The sequence below is a fragment of the Phacochoerus africanus genome, chromosome 13 (genome assembly GCF_016906955.1).
Source record: "Phacochoerus africanus isolate WHEZ1 chromosome 13, ROS_Pafr_v1, whole genome shotgun sequence".
Classification (NCBI taxonomy): domain Eukaryota; kingdom Metazoa; phylum Chordata; class Mammalia; order Artiodactyla; family Suidae; genus Phacochoerus; species Phacochoerus africanus.
In genome coordinates this window covers 32,548,603-32,572,280 of record NC_062556.1, presented here as the reverse complement: position 1 = coordinate 32,572,280, position 23,678 = coordinate 32,548,603, and the positions used below count along the sequence as shown (strand labels likewise).

Genomic DNA, 23,678 nt, shown 5'->3' with positions numbered 1-23,678 from the left:
TCATGTATCAGGGAAGAAATCATAGAAAAAAACAGACCTAAACAGTATTGAAAATATTTTATATCAGAATTTGAATGACATGGTAATAGTGGTATACAGAAATGTATACCCTAAGTGCTTATATTAAAAAATCTGAAGAACAAAGTTAATAAGCATCTGACTTTAGAAATTTAAAAATAATTATACAATCCCCCCCAAAAAATAGGAAGGAAGTAAAGGGGAAAAAATGACTTGAGAGAATTTTAAAAATAAAAAATGTGGGTTTTTGAAAAGAAAACAATTTAATTAAACTTCTGAAGAAATTAATCCAGAAAAAAAAAAGAACCAATATTGAAACTGTAAGACTATAACTGCAGATGCCAGATACAGAGATGCTAAAAGAGAAGAACATACTGTAAAAATGTGTAGAGGCCAAAATTGGAAAGGTTGAGGAAATAAGTTCCTGGAAAATAATATTACACATTTAAATTGACTTTAAAAGAAACAGAAAGCATGAATAAGTCTAAAACTTTCACTTAATGGTTTTTCAGATCTTCTAACAAATTAAATAGCCCAGAAAGTTTTACAGATGTCTTTTCCCAAATTTTAATGATTATTCCAAACTAATAGAGTGTAAAAAACTTTAGACCAAATATCCAAAAAGTATAAATTCTTCATGTCCAAGTTGACTTCATCTCAGAAATGGAAGTGTGGTTTAGTATTAGAATACAACCTACAAATACTAAACATACAATCTACTACAATAAGAGTTTCAACAGATTGAGAAAAATATTTGATAAAATTCAACCCTTGTTCAGATTTTAAAACAACAGAGTAGTTCAACTGATATCCTTAAATGGGAAATGAGGGACAAAGGAAACCCTCTTCATCTAATAATGGGAATTTTTTTCTTAGCTAGTACAATACAATTAAACAAGAATGAAATGAAAATATAAAAGCTGAAAAGGAAGAAACTAATCATTCATTATGTTGTATTTGGATAAATACAAAAAGAAACCTGCAGGGAAATTACTTAAAATATGAAATTTTATCAATGGAATATATAAAATCAAGTATATTTTTATATATTACAAAATATTTGGAAATTATAATTAAGAGAGTGTCATTGGTGCAGAGATGGATACATTGGTCAAATGGATTAAAACAGCCCCAAAACATCAAAATATATATGGATACTTGAAATCCTGAAGATGTGGCTTCACTAGATCAGTGGAAGAAAGGATAGACTAGTTGTAAAATCGTATGGATTATCTCATTTTCCATATGAAAAAGTTAAATTGGATTCCCACATCATTCAATTCGCAAATGTTGATTCCAGATAAATAAAGTAGGTACCGAAATGTGAACAACATCATTAAAATTTTAAGAAAATATGGAATAATATTGTTGTCTTTGATGTAGGGAAGGAATTCTTAAATAATGCATTAAATGTATCAGCAAGAAGGGAAAGGAGATTTTTTTGACTACTACATAAATTTGAGAACTTGTTTACGGAAAGATAACATAAATACAGTGACAGTTATGACCTAGAATATATTTTAAAAGTATAAAGCTAACAAAAGATTAGTATCCAGACTATTTAAAGAAAAAGAAATCATTAAGAAAATAAACTAATGGAAGTAGGTAAAAGATATGAAACGGCATTTTATAGAATAGGAAATACAAATGTTTTATAAACATATGAGACGTTACTTGAGTTAATAACTATAGATATGCAAGTTAAGGGCATGATGTGACATAGGCTATGATTATATACACTGATGATAGGGCTGTAAACCAGCTTGACCGCCTTGCAAACACTTTGATAGCTCCTGTCCTAAAGGGCAGTGGCTCTCACACTATTTTGACCATACTCACACTATATTTTACAGTGGGACCCAGACGCTTAGGTTTATGTATTTTTAGAGCAGAAATAAAAGCATCAACAAACAATACTTAACTTAAACTGCTTATGTTACATTCTAAAGTGTTCTGTTCTTTAACTTAGAGTGTCTGTCAACAGTTCCTAATGAAATCTGAGAACCAACTAATGAGACCTATCCTTAAAAAACTCTTACACATAGACACAAGGAAACATACAAAAATGTTTGTAACTGCATGGCTCATCATAGCTCCAGATTAGAAACAACCTAAATCCCACTGATAGGAGAGTAAATAATAAAACATTTAATAATTATGAGTATGAAAAGGAAGCACAAGGTATACATAAAACTATGGATGAATCTTAGAAACAATGCTGAGTGAAAAAAAGCAAGTCACAGAAGTTTACAATAAAGGTAACACAAAACTCAAGAAACTCAAAGATAATGTTTATGTTTCTAGCCACAACTTAATGGAAGATAACACTCTGCCAGACTTCTAAATTTTACATATGTACACATACATTCATTTAAATTTACTGGCTTTGGGTTGTTTTGGTTTCTCTGGGAGAAAATATGTTGTATAATGCTATAATACATGTTTAAACAAGTTGTAGCGAAGTTCTTGTTATTACATTTAGTTATGTTGAAAACATAAACTATGAGACGAAAATAATCGTGAACTGGTTTGTTTTATTTTCTTCCAAGATACACACAAATGCACACATGCACATATTAACATAGCTGTATATATTTTTGTACAAATGTTTCTGATATACTTAAGTGTTTTTTATAGATATTCTAGAATCTTCTGTTACCATAAAAAGCACACGAACCTTAGGAACTCGGGTAAATTATTGATAATGCCTTGCAGATGACAGTCAAGATGTGACTGAAGTTTGAAAGCCCTCTGTGGTCATTGCTCTAGACTGGTAAGCCCATAGCTCTTAGACAAGAACATGCAACAGGCTGTGTCTGGAACTTCTGCAAGCACTCAGAAGAATTTTTAGCATTGCATAGATGAAAGTAGTTGGTGGCAGAACAGATGATGTAAAAAATTGATGTTTTATGGCTATGTATGGCTCAACCTTAATTTTCCTTTTTGACTTCACAAAGTACCTGAGATGCAATTATATCAAGAATGATGTGGTCCTCTATCCAGCTTTTCTGTCTTAGGTCGCTTTTACTTCTCAAAATTTAGGATAAAGGAAAATCCCAAATTACCATTTGAGCCATGATAGTATTTTCAGACTAAATACCCATTTCTGTACTATATGTTGGTATTTTCCAGCTAAAATTCTTCTCCTAATAGTTACAGTGTCAGAATAAGATAGGTTCTAAATGAGATAGGCTTTTAAATGAAAATCAATAGTGCATTTTCCATAAGACAAAATAGCTTTAAGAACTACTTCAGACCTTATTTCTAAATGTAAACATTGTTTTTATAGATCCTGAGAAGTAATTTTGACTTTTATTGCCCAATGGAATACTAAAAGGGTGTGGCAGTTATATCTGGGAATAGGTCATCTATTCGATGTTCTCATTGAAATGCATCCAGTCACTAAAGTAGAAAACTTGCATCTGGAAATTTTATGCTTTAGTAAGTTTCATAAATAAGCTACATGATATATTTTGTCTCTATTGCAAATTCCTCTTACTCATTTCCCTGAAATACAGCTTTGATTCCTGAATATTTGCCCATCCTTCTCTCCGCCACAATCCATCTCTCCTTTCCCATCTTCCTTAAGCATACGTACACAGGTGCACATACATTCACGCATACAGATATACACACTTGTCCTCGGCACCACACTTATTTTCTACTTCTACGTTCCTTTTTATTTTCCTAAGTTACGTTGATTTTTATAGCAGCTGTTGTCTTATCACTGGTATTTAACATATGCTACATCAATATGAAGCCAAACGGTAGAAGAAACAGACTGTAGCTAGCTTTCAAATCTTGCTGCTGCCTCTTGATACTTCCATTGCACTGAACAAGCCATTCTGAGCCAGAATAGACGATGCAGATTCCATTTTGAGGAATGGAGGGGTTGCATATTAAAATATATATTGTCGTAACTTATATTTCATAGCTTAGCAGTAATGTTTAGTGTTATCATATATCATGATCTATGAAGAGCTGGAGAATTTACCAAAGTTTTCATGATTTCCGTAGTTTGGAGGATGTTGGAAAAAGACACGAGTATGTGTGAAGAACAGTTTGTTATTCACAGCAATAATAGTTGCCAGAGGAAAAATTTTGTAGATTCCTGAGCCCACATTCCCACAGGGCAATGTGAAAAAGGCCAGGTTTAATACATACACACATAGTGGCTTATATTATTGGAGGAAAATCTTGAATTTAGGGAACCCAGTCTTTTCCCAAAACTAGTAAGACCTGTGTCCAAGTTGATTATCATTACAGGCCAGCAAACAAATCCATTTGCTTAAAGAGGAGATACTACCTCTTTTTCTCAAGACTTTCATTATATAAATATCTTTGAAAAGATAGCTTGGAACAAAGATACTTTGTCAGTACTTGCATCTTAGAGTACTTAGTTTTGCACTTTCTTACTTGAAAATCTTCAATCGCTTTCTAGTTCCCTTGAAGGAAACTCTAATCCTCCATTTTCATCTAGAAGGCCCTAAATGATCAGGCCTCAGCATATCTCCTGACCCTATCTAACACCACCATGCTGGCCTCCTTCCTCTCTCTCCAACCCATCAATAGCCACTGCACTTTCTCTTCCCCAGATCATTACCTGGGTAGCCCCTTGACTTTGAGTGAGCTTGAATCAGTGAGTGAGGTCTTTTCTGACCATGAAATATAAAATAACTCTCTAGGCCTTCTATCACATCACTCTTTTAAGTTTTTTCTTAGTATTATATTTATTAAAGATTTTAATTGTTCATCATCTGCCTTTGCTTCCCACCCCACACTGTCACACAGAATTTAAACTTGCTTTAGAGTGTATATGTATGTGTATATATATATATATATATATATATATATATATATATATATATACACACACACACTATAGAGTGTATATACCCAAGTCTTTAGAATAGCAGCATTTACTACTCAGTCTCTCGGTAAGTATTTACTATGTGGATGGATAGAATGCTTAATATTCCCTCTATTCTCTGCATTTGGTTCTTCCTTTTTTTCCTTGCATTTTTCCCTTTACTGTCTTGATCAATAATGCTAAATTTTACTATTTGACTTCTAATGAAGAACTTTATTTCTAGGGCTTAAAAAAAAAGAAAATTATAGAAAAGAAGTTAAAGCCTCTCCCAAAATAACATATGGCACCTACTTGTTTAAATTTAATTATACACACTTTCCTACTTAATTCTATTAGTGATAAACTAGCAATTAGATAATATGTTTGCATTTGTCATAGTACCAAGAATACAATCTTCACAGGAGATTGTACTATGATGCCATGCTATTTGTTGGCAATTTGAAAAATCCATGTTCACCTGCTAATTCCCACAAATGCCACATGAGAGGCATTTCTTGATTTGCATAAAACTTTAAAGACTAAGAAACTAATCATATATTTATTGAGATCTTCTTGTAGATCACATGTCATTGGTTTTGATGAACAGTCAGAATGCCTGACTTTGAAATGCCGGATATTCCTTAGTCATCCTTGTGACACTTATATGAAAGAAATTTGTTAAACAATTGATTGCAATATAAGGTAGCCATTAGAGGAGTTCCCCTGTGGCACAGCAAGTTAAGGATCCATAGGTGCTGTGGCGTAGGTTGCAACTGTGATGTAGGCTCAGTCCCTGCTTGGAAATTTCCACATGCCATAGCCATGGCCAAAAAAAAAAGTAAGCATTACAAAGTGTCAGCACTTTTCTATCATTTCTTTACCAATTTTTTGTTGTTCTGAATTGTTTACTTAGAGGAAGTATGGGAGACCAATACATTTGATAGTCTTTTGGAAATATATATAGGAAAGCTGTTTTGATTTGTAAATTAAATTCTTCTTTATTTTTAGTTTCTGTCTTCCTTCTCTTAGTTCATGTCACTAAAATGCAGGTGCTTTAAACATTTAACAGTTGTATTTTTAGATACATAGCATATTTAACAAGGGTTCATGTGCTAATCTTTTAAAAGATTGTAGTACTAATATGAAAAGTAACCCTGACCTAAGAGCATATTTAATCTCAATTCCATAGATTAATAATTTCCCATGTTCTTTGTGGGATCACTGTGGTTAAAACTGATCATTTTCCAAAATTTTTTTATAATAGCAAGCAAAAAAGGAGAATTTCAAAAAAAGAGAAGCAGAGGAAAAAGAAAAACGTGCCAGGATAGCCAAAGAATTGGCAGAGAAGGAAAGACTTGAACGCCAACAAAAGAAAAAGCGCTTATTAGAAATGAAGACTGGTGAGTACTCAAATTTGCTGTTTTTACTGTGTACACCAAGGTAAAACTGGTTACTTTATCAGCAGTTTAAGATACTTCTATGAAAAAGGAAGGCACTCACTCATTTGTATAGTTACACCACAGAGAAGTTACTTTTTTATGGGTTTTCACCACCTTATTTTGCTAGCAAGTAGTGTTTTCATCCTGAAATTGGTCATTTTGGCCCCCTGATGCACTGTTTGTAGTTTCATTATGTCAGTGTTTTTTTATTCTTTTTTTTAGATACTACTTAAATAACCAATCTACAAAAATTTATGTCAGCAAGTATATTAACAACTATAGGTAACTCTGGGAAATTCTACAGGACAAGTAGCCTGTTGGGGGTTTTTTTGTTTGTTTGTTTGTTTGTTTAATAAAGTACTCTAAGGAAGAGAAAAAAATGATAAAGTTAAACTTATTGATTGAAAGAGACTTGAAACATTATCAACCAGTTGTAATAAGTGGAACTTATATATACTCCAATCCAAACAAATGTAGGAAAAAGTCTGAAAATTTTGAATATGTTATTTTTTTATAATAGACATGAAAATGTTGTTGTGAATGTGTTTTGAGACTCATACTGAAATTTTATAGATGAAAAGATAGAATGTCAGTGATTTCAGTCAAAGCAGCCTAGCATGACTGTGAAGGAAGCAGGTGTATGGGTGAAACATGATTGGCTATAAATAATAATTTCTGAAGTTGGGTAATGGGTAGTTGGAAGGAAGAGTGCGTTCACTATATCATGTTCTCTACTTTGGTGTATTTTGAAATTTTCCTTAATAAAAAGGTCTTGGAAAAATTTAAAAATAACTACATCACAGGGACAATATATGTATATTTTCCAAAGCTAAAAGATGCCACTAACTTAGAGACAAAAGAATTAAGTAATTTATAGTTATATTTCGCTCCCTCAAAATTCTGGCTCTTCCACCTCCAAGCCACTAAGGATTGCAGAAAACTAATTAAAATCCATCAGCTTCACTGCTAAATTACCATAGTTTACAACTCAGGGCTGCAAATCCACCTAAGGTTTCCCTAGGGGTAAACTGAGATGCCGTTTTTGCCTTTTTCACTTTCACTTTTACAGACATATTTTATCTTTAATAAAGCAAACTGAGTGCCTTAATGTATCACACATGTTTCTTCTAGGGGAGAAAAAAATCATCCAAGCACAATATCTTGTTTACAGGAGTACACTTGAAATTCAGGAAGTGTTCTCAGAAATAACATAGAGTGTTAACAACATGGAGATCAGGAACATTTAGCATTTATTTTTAAAAGATGTTTCTGGAAAACCTTTTAAAGATAATATATGCCTGCCTAGTGTGCCAGGCATTCTGGTACTTGAACATCAGCTAATTTAGCATTGGATAACAAGTCGTCTAGGTGAGTTACTTGATGGCAGGTTGGCTGTGTGCTGTACGCAGGTTTTAGCAGACAGTCTGTGTCACACAGAGCTCTTAGCAATCCTTTGTCCTCCCACCCTTCGAAGGTTGAGGCCTGACAGGAAGCAAAAATGTTAGTGAAACTTTCCATCCACTGTAATCTTAATAATGCTTTCATTTAAATTATATTTATTCTGAAGGAAATTTCCATTTTTAAAAGTAACTAAGTTGATTTTATTTTCCCGTTACATTTTCATGTTATGGGATATAACATTTTCACGTTATGGAAAGTAGCTGAAAAGTAGTGGATCACAAAACCATTATCCAGAATCCAAAGAATCACTGTTAATATGTTGAAATATTTTTCTTTCAGTTTTAAAATCTTCTGTCTTTTGACCATAGTTATATGATCCTAGGGAGCACACAATTTAGTGTCTCACCTTATCTTTCTGAACTTTCTGAATGTTTCATGTTTTATGTGATTTTTAGTTTCTAATTTTTTAATATCTATCTATGTCTGTATCCGCTGAATATACCATGTCTAACTTAACTTGCATTAGTCAGTGTGAGGTCATAGAACAGTATTATTATTAATAACTTTTTAGTGTGATATTTATTTATGGGTCACTAACACATAAATAGTTGGAAAATGTTTGTAATTATTAGGATATAGAATAGAAAAAGATAAATGTTTGTAAGATTTGGAGCATGTTGCCAAAGTGATTTCCAAACGTATTAATTTCACCAACTTTTAACTTTCGCTTATGAGTGTGCTTTGGTTGAATATCCTCATTAAGGATTTTGTTAATAGGTTAAAAATTTGTATTTTATTATCTTAAATTGGATTTCTTTGAATACTACTTAAGCAGGGCAATTTTTCAAGGGTTTATAAGTGCATTTGTGCTTCTTTTTTGTGAGTCGTGTTGTCTTAGTCTTTTATCCTATTGATTGACATTAGGCATTTACCTTTTAAATACATTTTCTCACTTGGGTTTTTTATTTTTATATCTTGACATTGTAAAAATGGTTTTTTATCCATTGGTTTATTATAATATTTGATTTTATGATTTTTTTTCTCTGTTCTTTAAGTTTGGAAAGTCATCCTTTTGACAGTTTTGTATTCCACCTCAATTTTTCCCAGTTTCAGTTACTCATAATCCTGTCCTTTTCCATTTACTTGTAATTCTGCTTTAGTCATTCATATATTTGATGTATAATTTTAATATACTAGGATCTGTTTCTGTTTTAATATTTAAGCATCAATTACAGCTCATAGTTGATTTATGTTATTTTTAGGTAGGTAATTTTATGTTGAAGTTAATTTTAAAAATTATTAAAATAAATTTGAATATATTTAACTTTTAAAATAAATTTAAGGAAAGTTTTCTATTACATCTTTTGTTAATCAGAGCTCATCTTATTTGTCCTATTGGATTATTTTATAAAATTTTTTCAATGCTATTTCCTCTCAAACATCATCTGGAAATGATCATAGATGAGTCTCAAATAAATGTAGGCTCTTATGTGAAAGGAGTTCCCAAAACCTTTATATGGTGAGGTCATATGTTTCAAACATTTTGACATTTTCCAGGAAAGTGTTCTTCATAGGATAGTCTGGATAACATTGATATACAGAAATGATACTCAATACTTTAAAATAATAAATCTATTAAAAAATACTATATACGAGTTCCCATCTTGGCACAGCTGAAACGAATCTGACTAGCATCCATGAGGATGCAGGTTTGATCCCTGGCCTCGCTCAGTGGGTTAAGGATCTGGCATTGCTCTGAGCTGTGGTATAGGTCACAGACATGTCTCAGATCCTGCGTTGCTGTAGCTGTGGTATAGGCCACCAGTTACAGTTCCAATTCGACTCCTAGCCTGGGAACCTCCCTATGCCACAGATGCAACCCTAAAATAAATAAATAATAAAAATAAAAAATACTATATATTATTTGTGACTGTTTTAATAGATTCAATCAAAGTCATTTGATAAGAGATGATATAACATTTGATGAAACAGAAAGCTATGATATAGTTCTTTTAAAAAATATTTGAAAATTTTGCAAATCAACTTTGAATTTTGTTCCTGTAGATTATAGGATTTTAAAGAATCTAGGGCTACATCCCCAATTTCATTTACTTAATTTTTGCTTTTTTCATATTTAAAAATAGTACAAATATGAAGCCACCTTTTTCTTTCCATATTAGACATAGAACATATTTTTTGTCAATAAAGACATTGTATTATGATGTAAAATTTAAGCATAGTTTTCCATTATTATTTTATTGGTATAGAAAAAAATTAATAGGCCACTTTTGTTTGTTTTATTCATCAACAGTTTTTTTTTTCTATATGCTAGGATTGCAGTGATAAATAAGGATAGTGTTTCTGCTGTAATGATTAATGCTGTAATGAAGTTTAAAATGAGTGAATCAGACAACCATATATATATATATATATAAAAGATGATTTCAGATTATAAAAAGTTACATGAGTAGTTCTCCTTATGACTTGGTGGAAACACACCCCACTAGGATCCATAAGGATGCGGGTTCAATGGGTTAAGGGTCTGACGTTGCCGTGAGCTGTGGTATAGGTTGAAAACATGGCTCAAATCCCCCATTGCTGTGGTGGCAGTCTAGGCCCGCAGCTGCAACTCTAATTTGACCCCTAGCCTGGGAATTTCCATATGCCATGGGAGTGGCCCTAAAAAATAAAATAAAATGTTATATGAAGTAAAATAAAAGAGGATAATGAGATGGAAATGGAGACTGGCTGGCTGTGGTGTGCTGGTGATGAAATTTGGTCCTCAGAACTGAGAATATTTATCTATACCAACCTTATTAATTTAAAATATTGGTTATAAACTCCTTAGAAACTGATAGGCTCATGTGCTTTTACTGTGCTATAGGTGCTATTGTAGTGAATTTTGTAAACATCTCATTGTGAGGATCAGCTAAAACGTGGTATTTTTCTTTCTGGGTGTTAGATTTTAGTACTGAACGTATTGCTCTAGCCTTTGTAGAAGTTGTCAGCCCAGCTTTCCTATTCTCAAAAAAATGTAGAAAGGCAAGTTGAATTTACAGTAGTGTTTTGTCACCTCTCTGGACGAAAAACTTTTTATCTTACTTTTTTATGTATGTAGAACACGAAACCCTGAATGATAGAGGAGAAAAATCTTCACACAGCCCTGCCATGAACCCACAGGGAGCTTCCTTCCATATATTTTCATGACTTTAGTGTTTTCAACATGCAAATAAGAACTGTGTTTTCTCACAGATATACAGATTCTTGTATCACCACCTGAGGTAGTAGAGGAAATTAAATCCCTGATCTTTTTTAACCATCATAAATCATTACTTGCCCTCGGCAAGAGAGCAAGATACTATTTTCAAATCTTCTATTTATTATCACTATCATTTCATAATGCTATTTTTGTTAGTAGAATGAAAATAAACATGGAATAGTGGGCTAAGTTTCCCTCACAAGAAAAATGAAGCATTAGAAATCCTTCTGAGCAACAAAACTGAGAAGCACTGCATCTCATATTATCATGTAATGGTATTAAAAAGGTCATTTGTCTCATTTTTGTTTTCTTTAAAAGTGATGAGCCTGGAGGTTTTTTAAATATTCACAAATGCAGTTTTGGTTGTTTCTGTTGAGTGATTTGGTATTATATTAAACAAACAAGCAAATTAACTACATTTTCATGATGTCTTTGTTTAATTGGTGGGTAAATTTTTAATGTTTTCTGAGGTTAATGTTTAAATTTGAATTATTTTAATTTAGAAGATATTGAAAGTATTACATATCTGATGTAGAAATTACTACATGTACACACTGGTATTTATTTAAAGTACATAGCTATCCTTATGTGTGATCATGTCTAGTAAGACAAATACTAATAGTGGTTTTATGCGATTATGTATAACTTGTTGAAAACTGGATTTTTGTTTCTTAATCATGGAAACGAATAGGGCGTTTGATAATAGAATTCAGATATTGTGCTCTAAGACTTCCTGAGTATGTAAGTTGATTCACTTAATTTTTAAATAGCACATCAGAATGGTCTTGAAATGGACCCAGTGTTGTATAATTACGTTTTGTGGGGGAAGTAAATAAGAGCTTATTTAATGGAGCAATAAAAACTATATGAGCAGCTTCTATATTTTAGTCTTTAGGTTACAATTTGTTTATTATTTATTAGACTTAAATGTCTCATTTGGTACAACTTCAGTCTATTAAATAAAGAGATAATTAGCTTTTAGAAATCTGCTGTTTACCCACATGGCCAAAATTGCTCCTTTGTTTTCCATTCTGCAATTTAGAATAACTAAGCAATTAGGCCTCCATTTTAGAGGAAAGGCATATTACAGAAATACTACTTGGGAATGTCTCCGCCGGTCTCGACAGATATGCAATTAATGTGTGTACTTGCTTTCATAAAGGCTTGAGAATTACCCTGCCCCTACATATATCATAAAACTTAGATTATTTTCCATAATTGCATATATTCTAGTTTCATAGAGTAGTGCTTTCAGTTCTCTAGCATCTTTTGGCCATTGATGCATGTAGGCCAATAGTTTTAATTATTTCTCTACTTAGAATAATGTAATAAATTAGATAGCATTGGCACTGATATATTTCTCTTATCTCTATCTTTTGTGGAATAATAATAATGATAATAATAATAAAAGCAGCAACACCACCCACTACTACTACTACTACTTTTTCTACTGCCATTTTATTGATCACATATTATTTGCCCAGCTCTGTATGTGTTCATTATTGCATGTAATCCAATGATCTTAGGAGACTATTTTTGACCAAGAGTCAGTTAATTTCTTTTGTACATTCTCAGATTTATTTAGCAAGCAGTGAAGCTAGTACTCAAGTTTTCTGACCAGAGGCCATATTTTTAACTATGTCGCTATTATTCCTTTACTGCTGATGACTTAGTCATAGTGCAGGAAAAAGGAACTGAAGCAAATTTTATTAATTGGTAACTGGCTCTAGACTATGCCTTTGTATGGAGGTTGAGCATTGTCTTCCCTGAAAACCTTTGAGAGGAACAACTATCTCTTTGGTACCATTTCAGTGATTTTACTCTAGAGAGCCTCTTTCTTTGTGTTGGACATTTTGAGAAAATTGCCAAATTAGATCAACTTCCCCTCTGGTTCAGATTCTACTTTGGTTTTTCTGCTTATCCAAAGATTTGTAAAAGAATGGATATATGTATATATATAATTGAATCACTTTGCTGTACACCTGGAACTAACACAACATTGTAAAGCAACTGTACTCCAATATAAAATAAAAATTATGTTCACAGAGAATTCTACCCAATATTCTGGGATAGTCTCTGTGGGAAAAGAATCTGACAGAGAATGGATGTGTGTACATTTATAACTGAATCATCTTGTTGTAGAAGCAGAATTTTACCAAAGAAATCTTTTTTTTTCTCTTTTTTTAGGACAACACCTGCGGCATATGGAAGTTCCCAGGTCAGGGGTTAAATTGGAGCTGCAACTGCCCACCTACGCCACAGCCACAGCAATGCCAGATCTGAGCCACATCAGCAACTTACACTGCAGCTCACGGCACCGCCAGATCCTTAACCCACTGACTCGAGCCAAGAATCGAACCCACATTCTCATGGATACTAGCGGGGTTCTTAACCTGCTGGGCCACAATGGGAACTCCTACCAAAGACATCTTTATATTAACATCACCTATTGTATTTTTGTATCGCTAAGCACAGATTCAACTTGTTCATATTGTAGGCGGAAATCATATCAATCAGTAATTTTGATCTTATTACAATATGGAGGCTGCTATAACTTTGAAAACATCAGCTGCATTTGTTGTATTATAATTGAGGACTCAATCACGGTGCCATCTTCTTTGTGTGTAACATTGAGTTCTCCTTAGACAACCGTCTCCCTAATCAGTAATTTATACAGCTGTACCCTTTGCAAACCAGTGGATTGTTGTCAGAAGGAACCCTTTCATGTCAGATTGCCAATTCTGAATGGAATTATTATTTGTATTTGACGGGAAGTTATTCCCTTTAATTTTAAAGATAGACAATGAGTACTGTCTTATTTTCAGGCATAATCATAAATCTCTCCATCTTTTGAGAAACTTACTTCAGAGGTCTCATTGTGGCTAAGGGGGCTAGGAACCCAGTTAGTATCCATGAGGATGTGGGTTCGATCCCTGGCCTAGCTCAGTGGATTAAAGATCCAGCATTGCTACGAGCTACAGCATAGGTAGCTTAGATCCTGCATTGGTATGGCTGTGGTATAGGCTGGCAGCTGTAGCTCCGATTCCACCCCTAGCCTTGGAACATCCATATACTATGAGTATGGCCCTAAAAGTAAATAAAAAATAAGAACATTTCATTTCTATAATCTGACACATTCTCTTTGAACCTCTTTTTTTCTCTCTTTATGTAAATCTCTGTTTTTAGCATTTACCCTGAGAAATAGAAGCCTCCATAAACCGTCAATTGTTTTAGATCGATAGAGCATAGACTTTTGAGCCTGCTTCTTACTTTAATAGAATGTAGTCCAACATTTGCCCTATATTTATACATATCAGGCATGGTATAGATCTCACCTCTTTTTCAACTATAATATGTGTGTGTGTGCATGTGTGTGTGCACGCATACATACATATATATATATACACACAATATAGGTACCAGTCAAAAAAACCATAGTAACCAATCAGACAGAATTATAACCAAAACAGAACTGCTTAGGGCCTTCAGGCAGTTAAATTCACTATATGTCTACAACACCTTTCACAATTTAAAAATGCGGAATACTCTGAAAACCAAAAGTTTTGAAGTAACTTTGGTGTCCAAACTTTAGATGCCAAACCTGACCTGAATTGATAGGCGTTTACATCAAATGTGAATATTTGTGCTGCAGAAAGAAGACAATTTTTAATTAAAAGATGCCGTTCTAGGTTGCTCTGGGTGTGGTATGATTTATAGCTTTTTGACCTTTCTACTTTGATTCTGAAATATCTGACTGCAGAGGTTATAGATAAGTGACTGTGAACTTGAACTTCTCAGTGACTGTCCTTGGTTTCTGTTGAACTGGTTATCCACTTACCTCTGGCACAGTCATTCTTCCCTCTCTGCATTTATTTCTGATGTTCTCTTTGCTCTTTTCTCTAATTCTTAACAGACCAAACCTAACAAGACGTGATTGAACAATCTTGCATTCTCCAGAGTCTTCTCTGAATGTTTGCCCTTGATAATAGTTTTTTTTATATACAAACCATTATAATGTTGCCATATACCTTAGGTATTGAATATTTGGTTATTCTCATTTTATTTGCTTTAGTCCTTTGCTTCTAATAGATTATACATTTTCCAAGCACATGGCCTTTTGTGCATTTTTTTATTCTTGTAGGACCTATCACACTGTGTGCACATAGTAAATACCACAGAAGACACTCAGATTTGTCAAATAATTGATTTAAATTTAACTAGTCAAAAGATATCTTTTCCATTTTGTGTTTGGTTGAGCGCATTATTATTTATGTGTAAAGTAAAAATCTAGCTCAAACTACAGCCCTTGAGATGAATCACCTGCATCTCTTTTGGTAAATGAAGTTTTATTGGAGAATAGCCACATTTATTTCTTTGCATATTGTCTGTGGCTGTCTTTGTGCTATAAGTGCAGAATTGAGTCATTGAGACACAGACTATTGCCCCATATTTGCTATCTGGCCCTTTGCAGAAAAAGTTTGCCAAATGATAGAGATTATTATTTGCGTTTTATGACACCGAGTTAAAAAAAAATGTTAACTTTTTTCTTGTCTTCCTGTAGCCAAAGCATGCACTTGCAAAATAGCTGATCTATGTTACAAAATGAGGATCTAGTAATTAAATGAGTAAAAATATATTGATAAAAATCATGGTAACTGTTAAGGAAAACTTCATCTTCTGGCACATTTCCAGAAGCATAAAATTACCTGGCTTTTTAGATTGTGTTAATTTGAAATGGAAAGTTGTACAGTTGAACTTTTGAAAAGCTAGCAAGAGCCTGGGCTATCAATTTTTCCAGTAACCAACCTAGCACAACCATTGTGCTCTTATGCTTTTCATCCCAGCTTTTGTCCCCAGTATTTCTGCACTATTGTTTGTATATCTTTTGAGATGGAAAATATCAATGTGTCAAAAGGTCATGGGGGAGCCAGGTTTTTCTTTCTTTATTAATAGGCTGTTTCTTTTCTCTTCCTATTTTTGGTCATTTTGACATTAAATCCTTAAAGTTGAAGGAAATCCATTCAATGGTATTGAACCTGGTCATGAAAGTTGCTCAAAGTCTAAAGTGATTATTTTGCTGAGTGAAAAAGGAACTCAGTAGTATTTGACTTTCAATGATGAATAAGAACACCCTAGGGCAGACTAGAAAAATTAAGCAAAGAAATTGAATATTTATGTGTTACTTGAAAATGGTATAAATAGGCATTAGTGTTTAGATGAAATTAGACATTATTTTGTAATAGGATTTTAAAATATTGCTTCCTGAATAGCTTACTTCCTCAGATAGCCACTTTTCTTCAAGAAAATTAGAAGCAGCATAATATGACCGAAGTTAACATCAAGGGCAGCCTTCACATAGGCGAGGATGTCCCAAGGCAGGAAGAATTTGACAGACTCATGTAATACAGAAAATAGATGACTGTTTTTGGAACAAGCGATTCTTGGGAGACATTGCTGGCTAGAGTGAATTGTCACCATAGAATTTTCACCAATAATTATCACTAATGGGTAAAAGTGACAGTAATTTTAGTTTAATATAATTCTTTGAATGTTCGTTTTTAAGCTGTTAGTTATTCAAGCAAGAACTCTATCAGAGTAGGAACACTTTTTGTCAAATTAGGGTTGAGTCAAAAGCTCCATCACTAACTTTCAAGAGGGTTGTATGAAAGACCACTGCATCAAGAGGCTGGGGAGTTTCCTTCCAAAGCCATCCCACTCTGACTCTGACTTGTCTTTAGTTATAAGCTGCTAAATGTGCAACAGTTCCTCTTTTTAATTTAACTGCAGAATAACCTTCAAATGTCATAAAGTCAAGAAGATTGGTGAATGAAAAGGACTGTCTTTATTCAAAAGCCAAGAATTAAGAAAAAGAGTTTTTCTATTGCATTCAGGTGTATTTTATAAGTGCTGATACTGCTAATGCTGAATTGCAATTATGACCTTTTGTTTCCAATGGATCTTCTTGATGCTAATTAGATTGTATTTTCTCTTGGCTTCACATATGAATGAAAGTACTTTCTTTTCTTTTTATTTGCCCTCCCTTATTTATTTTAATATGGACAATGTTGATCTCTCAAAAAAGCATACTCCCTTTTGATAGTAGGCACTCATTTATTTCTTGATTGCATGAAGTGTTTATTAAATAAACATTAAATCAGTAAATAAATCTATTAACTACTTTAACAACAAATAACAACACAATTGTTTTGTTGTCCTTATAGTATAAAGTATTAAATACTTTAATAGATTAGTCTACCATTTTGCTGGGTCTTTATCAATTACACTATGATTTCAGCTCTGGTTGATAAAAATATGTCTGATCTTTTTTATGGCTAAGTAGTATTCCGTAGTATACATGTATACATGTATATCATCTTCTTAATCTGTTCATCTGGTTTTTTTTTTTTTGGAAGTACCTTTCATCCTTGCAAAAAGACCCTAATGTTGCTCATGTTCCTTATAGACTTCAGCCTTTGGAGAGCTTTTCCATGGGATGCTCAAGGAACTTGGTCCAAGGAAGCATGGGGTTTGGGTTATACTGACTTGAGTTTGGGTTCCAACTGATTCATCCATTTCAGCACTTTATGGTGCTCAGTGTTGCATTCTGAGGAAGTAATGTTTCCTAAAACATGGCATCTGCTGAGATTGAACATAAAAATGGGTTCATGTTAGGATCTGGAGGCGTAGTGTGGAGCTTATAAACTGTTTCTTCTGTGCCTGGAAAATTAGAAGAAGAGCTCAAGTGATATCAAGCTTTGCTCAGAACTACTGTACTTGTATCTTGGGGGAAAGCTTGGGAAGTATTGTTTTTCCTTCTTTTCTCTCGCCTAGGAGAAAATTCCCATTTTATGTTGAGCACTTTGCTATTCCTAAAGTAGTGCACTTTGATGTAATAGAAATAAAATCCCAACTCAGCTGCTATCCATCTACTCTAAAAAGGGAAATGTAAGAAGAGAAGGGGAAAATATCTGCAACAGTGTTTATTTAGCATTATTAGAATCTGAAGAACTCTTCAAAGTCTAAAAATTTCCATTTGATTATTACAGCTTAGCTAAGGGAGGCTTGTGTGTATGTGCATGCTTTTAGCCTGCCTCAATTTGAGATCAGTTAATTTTGAAAATAAAAATGAACAGTTTTGAGAATTTGGTATATTCCTCAAAAACTCATCAGAGGCCTCTTTGGAGTAAAAAATTTATCTCATTTCATTAATTCAATTAGATTTATCTTCTATAAAATATGAACAAAGAAGAATATGATGTGAAACATTTCAATTAATATTCTGATTTAGCTATTAAAAACCTGCTTCTTTGCACATGAAAATCAAGCATTCTATTATTTTGCAATAAATCTCATAAAAAAATTAGTCATGTTTTTAAAAGTAAACCTTTTAATTTCTTTTTTATTAAGGTAATGTTTCTTTTTATTTTTTTAAATTATAGTTGATTTACAACATTTCTTCAATTTCTGTTGTAAAGTGACCCAATCACGCACAGTTCTCTGTGCTGTACAGTAGGGCCCCACTGCCCATCCATTCCATATGTAACAGTTTGCTTCCCCAAACCCCAAACTGCCCGTCCATCCCTCCTCTCTCCCCCTGGAAACCACGAGTCTGCTCTCCTTGGCTGTGAGCTGTTTCTATTTTGCAGATAGGATCATCTGTGCTGTATTTTAGATTATACCAATAAATGATATCATATAATATTTGTCTTTTTCTTTCTGGTTTACTTCACTTAGTCTGAGAATCTCTAGTTCCATCCATGTTGCTGCAAATAGCATTAATTTACCTTTTTGTGGCTGAGTAGTATTCCATTGTATATGTGTATCTCATCTTAATCCATTCATCTGTTGATGGACATTTAGGTAGTTGCCATGTCTTGGCTATAATCTGTTTCTAATACAGTGTCTTTCCACAGCAGATATTCAATAAACACTTTTAAAGTATTTATGGAATTTGTGTCTGTGGAGCAAAAATTCCTCCAATTGTATATATTCTATTTGAGTAGACTCACCTAAAGGTAAATTGACCCTATCCTAGGACAAATATGACATCTGTCAAATTTGTTTTGTTGTCCTTATAGTATTGGTAACAAATAGTTATTTCAGTCAAGAGAATAAATTCAAGTTTTCAAAGAAGTAATGATTTGTATAAATGCAGTTTAATTTCTGTCTGAACCACCCACCTTCCTAATGGTAAATGACTTCGACAATTCTCTGTCTCTGTGTTTTAGCTCGGTAATTCAAGTACAGAACTCAGTTTTTCATGTTTGAAATTACCTTCCAAGCTCTCTCCCTAAAGGAGATCCCAAGCCTGACAGTTGACCCAAGGGACACTTCTAAGAATGTGCATTCTTCTTGGTTCCGTTCTGTGTGGGCCCAGAACACTCTCCCTGCTTTGACAAAATTTCTCCTTCTGCTTTTGGTAAAGGTGATATCTGTTTTGCTCTTGAATTGACCCAATCTATTGTATTGCTCCCAGATTTGTTGCTGATTCTCAGAAGTGTCTCCACATTTTTTGGTTGAACTTGGACTTTCTAACTTCTTTTTCTTCTCCAGCCAGTGACCACAGGGAGTTACTCTGCTCCCCCCACAGCTCTCAAGGCTGGTGGACTTCTGCAGCCCTCTCATGCCTGGACATGTTTCTTGGCCACCTCTCGGGAGCACATGATGCATCTGCACGATGCTTCAGTGGATCTGTGCTCTCCAGATCCGCTTGTTGGACACAAGATGCTTCCACTCTTGAATTCCACTGTCTGTGACTCCATGGGAAATTCTGCCCTTTAAGTCCCATTTCCTTCTGGAATGGAGCAGTGTTCTGTGATCCTATACTGCATTGAATCTCTTCCTTTCCTAGTCTCCCAGCAGGTGGGGGCATCTTTTTTATGTATAACCCAAGTACATGGTGTGCCTTCTCTCCTATGTGGATAGTTCCTATATTTGAATGGTCCTTCCACCTTCCACATTATGGTGGAAGAAGGGAGGGTGGGCTGGCATCTGAGCAGCAGTGCTTAGCCCTCTCTTCGTCCTTTGAAATGCAGAATCTTGAGTTAGATGGATACCAAATGAATGCAGTCTGAATCAAGCCAGGACTCCCAAGCCTGGGAATCCACTGGGATGAGTAAATTAAGACACAGAAATACGAAATTCATATTTGGACATTAACAGAGAATGTAGCAGGCCTGGAATGATCTTTGGGTGGAGCTGTGGGAACAGAGAAACTAAAAGTAGAAGACAGGAGAGTGGGCTGTGTTTGGGGTTTTTCCTTCATCCTGTAGACACTCCAAGGGCATTACACAGAGCAGTGACAGCGTCGTCTTTTAGAGATGGCTCTGATGGCCCTATGCTAGGACAAATATGACATCTGATTGGCAGATGGATTAGAGCATGTGGGGGAAGTAGAAAGACTGAGACCAGTTAGGAGACTGTTGCAATTTTGTAGGAGTTAAATGCTAAAGACCCAAACTAGGAGGTATTAAAAAAGGGAAGTCAGGATGGATTGGAAAGGCATTTTAGAGGTAGTACAATAGGCCTGTGTAGCTGATTAGGTTGGGGGAGGCTGGAAAAAACTTTTATGACCAGAGTGGATGATGCCCACAGTGGCTTTTGAACATGTTGATTTTGCATCTCCTATTTAAAGCCTTTTGATCTGGGGGGTAATTTTACCCGCCAGGACCTGGCATGGGGTATGAAATAAAACTACTAAATGTTAACTCCTTTCTTAGAGGAAACAAACTTTGTTACCAGAGACACTTTAGGCATTTTAATGATTGCACTAACCAAGAACATTTAAAAACAAATCATGCTAGTTCATGAAGATAAGCTGCAGGCAGTCCTCCCCTCCAGTCTGACTGAGGGTTGGGATGCAGGCAAAATAAGACAGAGAACATGTCCCATTATCCACTTAAAGGACAACGGCTCACACCTCCAGTTTCCACTTCAGCTGATATCAGCTCAGATGTGCATTCCAAGGCTCTGGGATTCTCAGCACGGAAACTTGTTTTCATGTTTGTTTATCTGGTATGTGTGATGTCTTAGTGTTTTGTAACTGTTTTAAAAGCATTAATCACACATTATCTAGCATAACAAAGACAGTCCCAAAGTTCCTGTGTGACTTGCTCTTGTGGTTTTAAATTTCTGACAACAGAAAAGGTATAAAAATTGGCATTGGAGTGCCTGCCTTCATTATTACTGTAATGTTGAAAAATTATCCTTCCTATCAAAATGCCACCTTCATTTAAAAAATATTTGTTGAACACATATTATGTTGAGACACTATCTTAAGCCCTGGGGATACAGCAGAAAACAAAACAAGCAAACATCCCTGCCATTGAGGGCTTGTCTCCTGGGGGAGAGGACTGACAGCATTTAATATAAACTGTAGTGTTAGACATCAGTAGCTTCCGAGGAGAATGAGGGGAAGCAGGGGCAGGAGATAGGAAGTGTGGGAAGGAGTGACTATTTTTTTTTTTTTTTTTAGGGCAGCACCCACAGCATATGGAAGTTCCCAGACTAGGAGTCTAATCATGGCTGCAGATTGCCAGCCTACACCACAGCCTCACCATCGCAGGATCTGAGCCACATCTGTGACCTATACCAACAGCTTTCAGCAATACTGGATCCTTAACCCACTGAGCAGGGCCGGGGATGGATCCCAAATCCTCATGGATACTAATTGGGTTCATTACCCCTGAGCCACAATGGGAACTCCAGGAGTGACATTTCAGATAGGACAGTTTTTGGTTTTGTTTTTGTTTTTTTTTCATCTGCCCCAATTCTCAGTGACATGAACAGTGTTCTCCCCTTGAAGTACAATCAGCATCATATGGGTACTGAATGACTCAGCTTAGGGGGTCAATGTGACCAGGATACCAGCCCTGGCTCTACCGGAAGCTAAGGGACAGTGAGCAGACCAGTTAACTTCCCAGACCATATGTCTTCTCATCCATAAAACAAGGTTCCTGTTGACTCTGCGATCTCGTTTATATTCTGCCAATTAATTTTTAAGGAAAAAAACACACTGTGCTAGAGTCCAAGCCATCAAAATGTGTTTAGTTCTCCACTCACTCATTCTATAACACTGTCTATTAAAATACAAGCTCTATTATTATAAGACTCTTTTCATTTGCCAGTATGTAGAAATCTCTCTCCATAGGCAGGATGCTTTTATTTTTGTTTTGCTTTCCATTTGTTTGTAGGACAAATGTATGTGAAAGTTAACCTGTTTAGAATATTTCCCCACAGTTTTTGATACATAAAAGAGAGACATGGGTTTTTAAAAAGTTGCTGATATGAGGAATTTGGAGAGATATGTATGTATGCAGATATGTATGTATGTATATGGATAGACCTTTTTAGTAAGGAATTGTCTCCTGTCAATTACCAGTTTACTTCTATACCATCTTAATTTTCTGAATGGAACATGTTTAGTATACATGTAGAACAGAAATGAAAATGTCATTTATTGTGGAATCAGTTAACCTTTTTACAGATTGACAACTTCTCATTTTTCCTGACAAAAACTCCATCAGCACTTCAGTCCATTAAGAGCAGAGCTCATTAACATGCATAAACTAGCAGCCTGATCTAGTTATAATGTATCTTTAATGCATGACTTATACTGCACAGTGTAGTTCCTCAGTTTTATAATAAAAGGTAGAATGGCCTCCAGTGATCAACAAGGTTCCGATAGATTTAACCTGGATAAAACCTTTATCCACAACAACTGTCATTAGGAATGACTAACATTTCACTAATTAGCCCACCATTTACAACCCATAAGCTTCACACAGATGGTAAATGTTTATAAACACCCACAGATGTGTGCACAGCTGACTCCCAGTTATCCGCAGGAGGAGGGGACATAGATAATTTAGAGACGCTTACAATACAAACCCCTCATTTTAGCTAGTTTCAATCTCCTTTCTCTTTGGACTTTTTACCACAGCTGTTAATGAAGTAGCAAATTAACTAATCTAATTTCAACTTCTCCTCTTATTGATGCATATACCCCCTGGTGAAAGCACTAATATGTACAAATGTGGTCATGAGATGGCTGGCAAGAAGGTGAAAATGGGAAGTTCAGGCTTAGATAAATCTATGGAACAATGGAGGATTATTCATATAAGTTTGTAGCTTTGTGTCTAGTGAGACGTTTCAAGTTGTGAAACCACAGCAAGCCTCCCATTTTGACAATGTTACATTTAAACTCCCAGGAACAGAAGAGAGTATCTTCAGTTTGAGAGAAAGGACAGGCCACCATTTCCCTTGGCAGTCTGGTCCTGTGTTAATCATTTATTTTCTGATAACTCATTCTATAATTTGGTGTCAAGCTTTCATTGTAATGTCAGCCTAGTTACTGTCTGGTCCTGGATGAAGATGAGGAGATGTAAATGTGATAATCTTTGCATACCAGGTTATACATTTCCCTTTTTCAGCCTGAGTTTTAGATCTTGCTCTTCTCTTGCAGCTTCTTAATCTGAAACTCCCACTCATTCTCCTTTGTGCACTGGGCTGCATTTCACTTGTCCAGGCAAGTTTAAAGGCATTGCTTGACTGGGGACACCCAGAGCCAGGAGCCGTGTGGAGATAACTGAGGTCCAAGACCATTTACAGAATGAGATGTGAAGGACAACCATTGTGCTTGGCAGTGACCTACAGAATGTGCACCGTGGCTTCAGGCTGAGGCATTCACAAGTGTGAATACAAGTTGTTTCCC

At 34.8% G+C, this 23,678-nt stretch overlaps 1 protein-coding gene across 2 annotated transcripts in view; it reads left to right on the top strand.

The window, feature by feature from the left end:
• The window catches only part of DIAPH3 (diaphanous related formin 3), a 503,501-nt gene that overhangs the window by 347,693 nt on the left and 132,130 nt on the right, over positions 1 to 23,678 (top strand). For both annotated transcript variants that reach the window (XM_047756273.1, XM_047756272.1), the window contains one exon: positions 6,132 to 6,267. In XM_047756273.1, the coding sequence (XP_047612229.1) occupies positions 6,132 to 6,267 (136 nt within the window). The remainder of the gene's footprint in view (positions 1 to 6,131; positions 6,268 to 23,678) is intronic.